This window comes from Camarhynchus parvulus, chromosome 1A (assembly GCF_901933205.1).
Source record: "Camarhynchus parvulus chromosome 1A, STF_HiC, whole genome shotgun sequence".
Taxonomy (NCBI): Eukaryota; Metazoa; Chordata; class Aves; order Passeriformes; family Thraupidae; genus Camarhynchus; species Camarhynchus parvulus.
In genome coordinates, this window is record NC_044586.1 from 69,711,358 (window position 1) to 69,722,831 (window position 11,474).

General features: G+C 47.1%; 1 protein-coding gene across 1 annotated transcript in view; it reads right to left on the minus strand.

The window, feature by feature from the left end:
- LOC115910604 (neuroepithelial cell-transforming gene 1 protein-like) overlaps positions 1-3,816 on the minus strand; it is a 34,072-nt gene extending 30,256 nt beyond the window's left edge. The window contains exon 1 of the mRNA XM_030960857.1: positions 3,648-3,816. Coding sequence (XP_030816717.1) covers positions 3,648-3,754 — 107 coding nt within the window. The 5' untranslated portion in view covers positions 3,755-3,816. The remainder of the gene's footprint in view (positions 1-3,647) is intronic.
- Between the last annotated feature and the right edge of the window lie 7,658 nt (positions 3,817-11,474).

Sequence of the window (11,474 nt, forward strand, 5' to 3'; positions counted from 1 at the left end):
GCTTAAATCCCAGCCAGACCCTCGAACATAAAACAGATTTTGCATGTTTGGCTAAAGTTTAAAATCTGACTGCTTCCAGATTTTGGTCTGTTTTGTTTTTGGTTTTTTTTTTAAATTAAGAAAACAAACCCTGTGTCACTCTGTCCCCAGCAGCTGCAAGGATTAAACAACCGAAATTCTGTTATTGGTGGTTTGCAGGAGCGGGGCTGGGGAAGCACAGAGCTCACATGATGCCAGTTGGGATTTGGGAGATCCCATCTGGATACTGGGAACAGCAACTGGGGCAAAATAACGGCCGGGATTCGTAAAGGGCCTGGGAGCGGGGGGCTCTGGGGGAGGCAAAAAGGGACTTGGGCAAGGGGAAAAGGGGTCTGGGCAAGGGGAAAAGGGATCCGGGCAAGGGGAAAAGGGATCCGGGAAAGGGGAAAAGGGATCCGGGAAAGGGGAAAAGGGATCCGGGAAAGGGGAAAAGGGATCCGGGCAAGGGGAAAAAAAAATAAAGGGGTCCAGGCAAAGGCAAGGGGAAAAAAATAAAGGGGTCCAGGCAAAGGGGGAAAAAAATAAAGGGATCCAGGCAAAGGGGGGAAAAATATAAAGGGATCCAGGCAAAGGGGAGAAAAATAAAGGGATCCAGGCAAAGGGGAAAAAAATAAAGGGATCCAGGCAAAGGGGGGAAAAAAATAAAGGGATCCAGGCAAAGGGGGGGAAAAAATAAAGGGATCCAGGCAAGGGGAAGGGAAGGAAAAAAAAAAAGGGATCCAGGCAAAGGGGGGAAAAAATAAAGGGATCCAGGCAAAGGGGAAAAAAAAGGAAAAAATCCAGGCAAAGGGGAAAAAAGGGATCCAGGCAAAGGGGGAAAAAAAATAAAGGGATCCAGGCAAAGGGGGAAAAAATAAAGGGATCCAGGCAAAGGGGGGAAAAAATAAAGGGATCCAGGCAAGAGGAAAAAAATAAAGGGATCCAGGCAAAGGGGGGCAAAGGGGAAAAAAATAAAGGATCCAGGCAAAGGGGAAAAAAATAAAGGGATCCAGGAAAAGGGGAAAAAAATAAAGGGATCCAGGCAAAGGGGGGAAAAAATAAAGGGATCCAGGCAAAGGGGAGAAAAATAAAGGGAAAAAGATACAAAGGGGAAAAAAATAAAGGGATCCAGGCAAAGGGGAAAATAAAGCAAAGGGGGATCCAGGCAAAGGGGGAAAAAAAATAAAGGGATCCAGGCAAAGGGGGGAAAAAAATTAAAGGGATCCAGGCAAAGGGGGGAAAAAAATTAAAGGGATCCAGGCAAAGGGGAAAAAAAATAAAGGGATCCAGGCAAAGGGAAAAAAAATAAAGGGATCCAGGCAAAGGGGGAAAAAAATAAAGGGATCCAGGCAAAGAAGGAAAAAATAAAGGGATCCAGGCAAAGGGGAAAAAAAATAAAGGGATCCAGGCAAAGAAGGAAAAAATAAAGGGATCCAGGCAAAGGAGGAAAAAATAAAGGGATTTAAGGAAGGTAAAAGGGGATCCAGGGAAGGCAAAAAGGGATTTAAATGCTGCCTGGACAATCTAAAAAGGAGCTCAAAGCAGAAGCAGACCCTTCCACACGCATAAGCTGCAGCATGGAAAATTCCCAGTAAATCCAAGGAAAACTGTTCCCCAGTGAGTGTGAGAGGTAAGAAAATCCCTTGGAGGTTTTAGAGCTCACCCAGCCAGTGCCGAGCTGACCTAAATCTGAAGCTGGGCTGGAGATCACCCAGTTGAACTTTTTAATTTCTCTACATGAGCATCAAGCAGCAGCACCTTGAGGTGCTGTGCATCACCTCGGGTGTCCAGATGTATCTGCATTCATTCCTTTCGGGTTTTACCCCAATTCCTTGGGCCTCACCCAGCAATGCCCGACCATCCCAAACCACCAAAGCCTTCAATTAGGCTCCGCTTTTCACAGTCTGCTAATTAGGGAGCTCCAGGTTGGTTTTTCAAGAGCACATTTCTATGAAAACATTTCTTTTCCAAAGCCTGTTAAACCCTTCTGCCGCCCAGAACTCCCCAATGCTCGCAAACCCCAAGCTCGCCGATGTTTATTTTGCTTTTATCGCCTAATTAAGAACATCCACTCCCGCCCCTGGGAAACTTTTCCAAAACCAGGGATTGCTCCACTCCCCTTCCTCGCTCGCATTTCCATGGAGAAACGAGGCTGGAGGAAAAGCAGGAGCATCTCTCACCCCTCCAAGCCAAGCTGGGATGCAAAGGTTGATCCCTGCTCACAGCCAGGAATACATTTCTGTCCAAACACAGCGTTTGGAGGTGGGAACTCCCTGTGCTGAGCTAACTAAAGCCACTTTGGTCAGATACATGCATATTCCCAATCCCATTTTTACATGGATATTCCCAATCCCGTTTTCACATGGATATTCCAGATCCCATTTGTACATGGATATTTCCAAATCCCATTTTTGCTTGGATATCCCAATTCCATTTTTACATGGATATCCCAATTCCATTTTTACATGGATATTCCAAATCCTGTTTTTACATGGATATTCCAAATCCTGTTTTCACATGGATATTTCCAAATCCCATCTTTGCTTGGATATCCCAATCCCATTTTTACATGGATATTCCCAATTCCATTTGTGCATGGATATTCCAAATCCCATTTTTACATGGATATTTCAAATCCCATTTTTACATGGATATTTCAAATCCCATTTTTACATGGATATTCCAAATCCCATTTGTACATGGATATTCCAAATCCCATTTGTACATGGATATTCCAGATCCCATTTTACATGGATGTTCCCGATCCCATTTTTACATGGATATTCCAGATCCCATTTTCACACGGATATTCCAGATCCTGTTTTCACACGGATATTCCCAACCCCATTTTTACATGGACATCCCAAGAAGTTTCCACATCACCTGCACGCTTAGAGAAGTCATTTCCTAACCCTGAGGGCGACAGAAAAGCCAAACCTCTGTCAAACCTATTTAAATTCTAAACACACTCAGGTAACATTATGGGGTCAACACAAATAAGATGAACTGAACCTCAGGGTAGTTTTATTCCTAAATTTCTTTCAGGGTGTGACCTTAGGAAAATCTCCCCAGTTTCATACCTCAGAGTAACAGTAACACAAATGGGTTTAAATATCAGAATAAAGGCACAGCTGGTGCTGCGGTGGATTTTATGCCCAGGAGAGGGGGATGATCCCAGCCCTGCCCAGAGAAGCTGTGGCTGCTCCTGGGATCCCTGCAAGTGTCTGGAGCAGCCTGGGACGGTGTCACTGGATGGTCCTTAAGGATCATTCCAACCCTTTAAAACTCCCCGATAGGAGCAGCTACAGACTCATCAGGGGACATGTTATAAAGCTCTTATAGCCTGAGGAAAGAAGCGTCCAACTCATGAGGCAGAAAGGCAAAGGATTCTCCCAAAGCCCGCAGGAGAGGAATTCCCCTCAGGAGATGGGAAGGGAGACCCTTGAACATAAAACAGGCTTTTATAGGGAGGGAATTTCCCCGGAAAATCCCCTCACAGCCGGCCGGGGGATCCCTTCACAAGGCAGTCAGGAAGCCAAAGGGAGAACCGGCGGGGATCTCCTCTGAGGGCGGCCCCCGGGTCACCCTCAGCCCCTTACGGGGGTACGCGGGAGGATCGCGACTCCTACCGGCTGCAGGAGGCGGCCACGCCGGGGGTTCCGCCCGCCGGGGGCGAGATGCTGACCCTGCCCCGTCTCCTCGCAGAGGGTTTCTGGCCCAGGAGCTCTGCCTCCATGGGGATGGGGATCTGGAGCGGGGCTGGCGACAGCGGCGGCGCCTCAGCCCGGGGAGAAATGGCGGCGGCGGCGGCGGCGGTTTGAAAATGGCGGCGGTGGCGGCGCTGGCCAATCAGGAGCCAGGGGGCGTGGCCAGAAGGCGGCGGGCGCAGCGCCCCCTGGCGGAGCGCGCTGAGACAGCGCCCCGGCCGCAGCGGGGAAACTGAGGCACGGGGCGGGCATCGCCCTCCGAGTGAAAAACGCCAATGACTTGGTTTTGTGTTGTTTTTTTTTAATTTTAAAAGTTTAATAGTAATAAAATGGTTATAAAAATAGTAATACAATTAGAGTAATAATAATTTGGACAATTTGGATTAGGACGATATGAGACGATAGAAACAAAGAGTTGTGAAAAATGCCAATCACTTGTTTTTTAAATTTTAAAAGGTTGATAGTAATAAAATGGTTATAAAAATAGTAATACAATTAGAGTAATAATAATTTGGACAATTTGAATTAGGACAATAGGAGACACAATAGAGACAAAGAGTTACAGACAGTCCTGGTACCTTTTCTGGGCAGAATAAGCCCGAAAAAGGACCCACGTTAACAGAAGATTAACCCTTAAAAACAACAACCTGTTGCATATTCATACACCTCATCCATGATGCATAAATTCCATTCAACACACAGGATTCTGTCTGGGCAGTGTCAGCTTCTTCCTCTGAATCCTGACAGCGCCTTTGAGGCAGGAAGAAGTTCATTTCTTCCTGACAATGGAGCAATAAATTCTCTTTCTCTGAAAGATTCAGGTGTCCTGAGGCTGCTATCTCACTGCGAGTCCTTTCTTTAAAAAGGTATCCTACATAGCATAGTTTCTATTTTAACATTTGTTATAACCTCAAACTCTATTTAACACACTGCTTAAGAGAATTAATACAGCATTGTCACAGACATTTCTTTTATGAAAAATCCTCTCTTAGGATTTTCCTGCTGAAGCTGAGAAGTTCAGCAACCAGACATAAACAATAGGTTACCTGCTGCTGTGGAATGTGGCAGGTCTGCCTGGATTGGCCCAGTTTGGATGTTTGGAGCTGGAGACCAATCCAGAACTGAGATCTCTCGGACACAGTCCGGGAGAACAAAGTTTGTTATTCATTCTTTACTTTTCTTAGGTAGCTAGCAGCTTCTGGAAACTCTCCTTTCTTTTTCTTTTTAGTATAGTTTAAATAGATGTTTATATCATAACGTAATAAATCAAGCCTTCTGATCATGGAGCCCACCTCGTCTCTTCCTTCACCCCAAACACCCTTGTGACAACCGCCAACACAGCATCGCTTTCTAACACAACACATATAATATTCATTTGAATATTTGTGAAAAGCCAGTCATAAAATACGCATTTTTCACACTCCTCATCCTGGGATTCCAGAGCATTGTGGAGGCTGCAGAGACCTCAGGGACCAGCGAGTCCAACGTGAGGCCGAGCTTTGGCCACTTTGTGAGCCAGACCTGAGCGCTCAGTGCTGTGTCCGGTCATTCCCTGAACATCTCCAGGGATGCTGAGTCCAGCACTTCCAGTGGTTAATCCCCCTTTCTGCTGCCTCAGGTTTGGCTTTTCTATTTTTCCCATTCTGTGCCGCTTTAGTGTGTGGGTCTGGGCTTCATATTATGGGATGGTGAGCTCTGTGCACAGAGCAGGGAGACAAAACAATTCCTGCTCCAGCTGGGGAGCCATATTTTCTGAAAAATCCCTTTGCCCAGGATTCTTCTCCTGGGAAGCTGAGAAGCCTCAGAGAAAAAGGAAAACAATATTATCTGATTTGCTTCTCCTGTGTTTTGCTGCTTTGGAATGTGGTTGGAGATTGTTTATCCAACAGGTGATGGTTTCATTGGTTTCATGTGAATCGTTTTGACTTAATGACCATTCAGGCTGTGTCGGGACTCTGGAGAGAGTCACGAGTTTTCATTATTATCTTTTAGGCTTTTGTAAGTATCCTCTCTGTATTCTTTAGTATAGCATAATTAATATAATATAATATAATGTATATATATATGTATGTATGATAATGTAATGTAATGTAATGTAATATAATGTAATATAATATAATATAATATAATATAACGTAATATAACATAATATAATATAACGTAATATAACATAATATAACATAATATTATATTATATGATATAATATGATATATGATATGATATATGATATGATATTATATTATATGATATAATAATAAATTATTCTTCTGAGAACCTGGAGTCAGATTCATCATTCCCTCCTTCATCCTGGGGACCCAGCAAATATCACAACAAATGACCCAAATCTCAGCCCAGGAGCACAAACCCCGTGGGCTGCAGAGAGAAAAACAAGCAGGGTGGGACTGCAGGGGCTAAAGCTGGAATGGGACAATGAACTGCAAGGTGCAAATGGAGCAGAACTGATCCCAGGGAGAGACCCCGGGAGCGCTCGTGCATTTTGGGGCCATTTTGGTTCATCTTGGGTGCAGCCCTGGCTGGGCTCTTGTGCTGCCCAAGGTGCATCCATGGAGGAGATCCTTTCATAAATCCCTGCTTCGTTCTGGAACTCTGCCCAGCCTCTGCTCCAGCTCAGCCTTCACAGGGCATCAGTTCCAGGAAGAAATTTTCCCCAAAATCGCCCCTGAGGCTGCCCCGGCCCAGCCTGGGGCCGTTCCCTCTGCTCCTGTCCCTGTGCCCTGGAGCACAGCCCGACCCCCCCGGCTGTCCCCTCCTGGCAGGGACTTGTGCAGAGCCACAAGGGCCCCTGAGCCTCCTTTGCTCCAGGTCAGCCCCTTCCCAGCTCCCTCAGCCCCTCCTGGTTCTCCAGCCCCTTCCCAGCTCCCTCAGCCCCTCCTGGTTCTCCAGCCCCTTCCCAGCTCCCTCAGCCCCTCCTGGTTCTCCAGCCCCTTCCCAGCTCCCTCAGCCCCTCCTGGTTCTCCAGACCCTCCCCAGCTCCCTCAGCCCTCCCCACACCACCGCCTCTGTCCGTCCTTCCTGAGCTCGAGGGGGTCTCAGGGACCCCCCATCCCTAAGGAGTGGCACAGGGTGGGTGAATCCAGCCCCAGCACATCCCTGCCCCTGGAGGCACAGCTCTCCATCCCACACAGACCCACAGGGTGAGGTGACAATGGCACTTGTCCCCTGCCACTTGTCACTGTGCGTGAGCTGCAACCAAAGCGTCTTTGTAGGGCGCAGCAGGGACCAAGGAAAAGAGCAGGGACACTGGGATGTGAGCTGGGCACTGCCGAGGGCAGGGCGGGTTTAATCACAGCAGAGTCTTCACCAGGGAGTTTGGTTCTCACTTCCTTTTCCTCCCCTTCTTCTTTTTGAGAGAGCCAGGCCAGGGGTGGCCCCGGAACTCCAGGAAGGCGGCGGCGTTGTGACAGATGTAGTAGGCGTTGAGCATGGCAGCTGAGCTGAAGAGATCCACTGCTAGCACTTCCTTCTTCACACCCTTTTTGGAGCTTCTGCCTTTGCCACCCTTCTTGCCTTTGCCACCATCCTTTTTGCCTTTGTCACCTTTTTTAGCTTTGCGTGCCTGCAGAGAGAAAACGACCACAGACCCACTCAGTCCTGGGTCTTTGTGGTCTCACTTTTGGGCAGAGGACTCCAGGCTGAGAGACTGAGAGAGCTGGGGTGGTCAGCCTGGAGAAGGCTCCATGGGAGGGTTTACAAAGGGCAGGAAAAGGGAAGGAGCCCCTTTGGTTTGTGAGTAAAGAGGGAAAGGGGGTGGGTGGTAATGGGGGGAGAGGGGTGAAGTTAAAGGGGGGGGGAGGGAGAGGTGGGGGGTGGGGAGAAGGGAAGGAAGAAGGAGGCTTAGGGCTGCAGGGGCTCCAGGAGAGCTGCAGAGGGACTGGGGCCAAGGCCTGCAGGGACAGCACCCAGGGAATGGCTCCCACTGCCAGAGGGCAGGCATGGATGGGGCCTCATTCCTTGTTTGCCCAGGGTCTCTGGTGGATTTTGTGAGCACTCGTAGGCTCCTGGTAGGAATTCAGCCTGTAGCTGATCTTTCCAAATATAAAGATGCTCACAGGCTTTATATGCTATATATAGAATTTTACAGCCTGCAGCCAAGAAGGAAAAAAGCTAAAAATCAGAATTAGGTTTGCACCTGCACACCAAGTGGATTTGGGCAGGTCAGTTCTGTCCTGCAGCTGTGGGAGGGAACTTTTTGGATATTAACCCTTTTCCTTAAAAAGGTGTTACCAGCACTTCTGAAGGATCAAAGGTGTTTTACCATGGCTGAGGCTTTTTATGGAGCAGCCTGGAGTTCACATCAAGCTCTGCAGATGGACCCTGCGACACAAAATTACACGGTTAGTTACACAGTGCAAAGCACCTGTGTCTGCGTCGGTCCCCACGAAACTTTGAAGAGAAAAAGGCAAAACAAAAATAGTCCCTTGCAAAACCAGGGTCATCCCCAAAAGCTGATACTCACCCGTGAAATCAGCTGCTAATTGTCAAACTTCAGGACTCTTGAGCTTTTCAGCAAAGCCCTCGAGGTTTACAATCACAGAATGCTGGACAAGACCTCCCAGACCAAGTCCAGCCGTTCCCCGGCGCTGCCAGGGCCACCACTGACCCCAAGCGTCCCCAAGTGTCCCCAAGTGTCCCCAAGTGCCACATCCGCGGGGCTTTGAAACCCCTCCAGGGATGGGCACTCCATCCAGCCCCGCAGCTGTGCGAGGGCTGGAGAACTCCTTTAGGGAAGGAATTTTCAGGATACCCAGCCTAAACCCCTGGCACAACCTAAGGCTGTTTCCTCTTGTTCTGTCCCTGTTCCCTGGGAGCAGAGCCCGAGCCGCACTTGGCTGCACCCTCCTGTCAGGGAGTTGTAGGGAGCGAGCAGCTCCCTCCGGAACCTCCTTTTCTGCACCAGCCCCTGCCCCAGCCCCAGCCCCAGCCCCAGCCCCCTCCGTCCCCGCCCCGTGTAGAAAAGGCAGATTCTCACCGTCCTGCCCTCGCAGCTCTGAAGAGACCCCGGCCCCCCTCCCCTCGCACGGCCGCCATGGCCGCCCCACCCTCCCCTTAGCGTCGCGTTGTCATAGCGACCCCGGGGCGGGGTCTGGTGCTGATTGACAGCCCCCTGTCCAATCGGCTGCTGAGGCGCCCGCCCATCGCCCAATCAGCTGCCGGGGGGCGCTTCCCGCCACAGCAGTGGTCAGGGGGAAAAGGGCGGGAAAAGCTGTGAGGGGCGTGAGGGGAGCGGCCGCCGCCATCCCCGCCCTCAGCCAAAAAACCCCGAAATGTCACGAGGAGGCGAGAAAACCCCCACCCCAACAACTTGGAGCTGAGAGGAGGAGGGGAGCAAGTCGTGTTTTCCAAAGGTCTTGGAAAGACTGGCGTTTGGTGGACTGTTAGTGGAATATTCACGTTATTGCTGCGTGATATGGGGGAGTCTGTTTAAATACCTAGCTCAGCTTCCTTCACCATAAAAATATTTAAAAAACAAACCAAACTCTGCTTTGCATCCTCTCAGAGCCACAGCTCCGGACAGCAGGTCCTGAAAATGACGTGTAATTGAAGTTGGATATTTCCAATAAAGCCTCATAAACTGAGGCCTGAGACACAGGGAATCAATGGAGGTGAAGGGGGCTGAGGGAGGGATAGGGACATGAAGGGTTCATTTTGTTCTCTGCACCTTTTTTAGACACAACAATTTTATCCAAGGGTAGTAATGCTTCTAAATGTGCGGTGATTTTTAAATTTGGGAAAAAATATGGGAGAGAGGAGTCTCTCCTGCATCCCTCCGCACCAGATTTTCACTTCCAAAGCACTAAAAAAAATAGGCACAAGTGAAAAATATCAGTAGGGGCTGAATTCCCTTAAAAAAAAAAAAAAAAAGCTCATAATTGCAGTATTGCCAAACTCCAACAGACACATCAGTGAGTCTGCCTGGATCATGGGTTTATTTTTACCTTTAACATTAACCTCTCTAAATGTTCTCTCTGCTGCATAAGTAAATTTCCTTCCTTCTTGCCTAATAAAAGTCTTGGTAGTGTAGCTCAGGGAAAAAGTCTACAGATTTGGGAGTATAATTTTCTTGAATGAGCCTTGGATAATGAAAGAAAAAAATGAAAAAAAAATTAATTTCCACTCTGTTCAGGGAAATTCTGTGTCCTCTGTGTTAACAAACCACACAGCATAAAAGAAACAATCATAATTACACTAATTATCTCATTTTAGCACAGACAACTGTCAGGAGGCCACATTATAATTATTGAGGAAAAAGGAAGGCACAGAGCACTGAAATGTTCAATCAAGGAGACAGAAATGATCCCGTGCTGTCCAATGTTGTGTTTTGTGGCAGAGCTTGGACCTGGCTGCAGAACAAGCTGCTGCTTACACATGCAAGGCTTTGATAAATAATTGAGGAAAGCTTCTCAAACTCCAGAGCATAATAATAAGCCTGACCTCATACAGTCACTTCTGTGGTTACAAGTGGATAAATACAGAGTCAGCCAGGACATCTCTGTGTTGTTATTTCTAGGGAAATATTCACAGGAGAAAAAAGGAGTGATTTTTTTAACACTGCCGGACTGAATGGATGAAGGCTAAATCCTCCCCTTTTTATCACTCTCTCCTTTTCTCAACTCTGGAAGGAACTTTGTATCTTTGTAGCCTTTTATCCTTCCCTGAAATTTGCATTAAGTTCACCAAACAGCTCCAGAGTTGCTTAGAGAAATTAATAACTTGATCCTGTATGTTTTATATCCCTAGGAAACAGCAAGAATCTACGAGAAAACAGAAGAATCTACGCTGAAGTGCTGAAGAAAAGGTCTTACCCACAGCAGAACTTCAAGCAACCACCTGTAGGGTGAAAAAAAACCAACAAAAAAGAATTCTTTATTGCAATTACAACGGGAACTGGGATCACTGGAGGGTTCCTGGAACCAACAGTCCTGCTGGGGTGAGATAACAGATGTTCCTCCAGCTGTGCAGAAACCACCCCAAACTTTGTTCTGAAACTGCCTTGCTGCACATATAAAATGATAATTCCTTAATTGCTGGCCCCCAGCTCTTCTGAGAATTTTTAATCAGTAGAAAATCCTCATTGTGAAGCAGGAAAAATTTGAAACTGCTGCTTGCTCGCCAGGATGGGGACATAAATATTTCAAATAAAGGTGTAGCCTCTCCCTAAGTCCCTTTTTAATGCAGAGGTTCAGGTTTTCTGTGGAGATCTCTCTCTGGGAAGCAGAAAATTTGGTGGTGATGGTGTGAATAAATTGTAATCCAGGATGGGTTTGTACCATCCTCCACCACCCAGATATTCAGGTAAGAATTTGTGCTTCTAATCTCTCTCAGTAAAAATAACAGGCACTGAAAAGCACAGTTTAAATATAAAATACAGAAAAATGCACATTGGGTATGCACTGGTTATTTTTTTTCCAACATATTCTGGAGAAAAAAAGACATTTTGGGGAAAAAAAAGGTTTGAGTAAAATACCAAGGGCTTTTCTAAGTATTTTAGTAATTAATTTAATTTCTCCTTGAGGGGAGATGGGCAGGGGTGAGGGCTGAGTCTGGGGGATGTTTTTATCCTTAAAAAATAATAAAAAAGAAGCGTTTAAATTAAGACACAAGAAGAAAAAGCTTAAATAAAGAGGTGTCCTTTCAAAGTTGGTTTATTTTGAACAAAAGGCTTTGAAAGGCTTAATGCCATTTCCATGAACAAGGCCTTGGACAAACCCCATGAAGGAAACATTCCC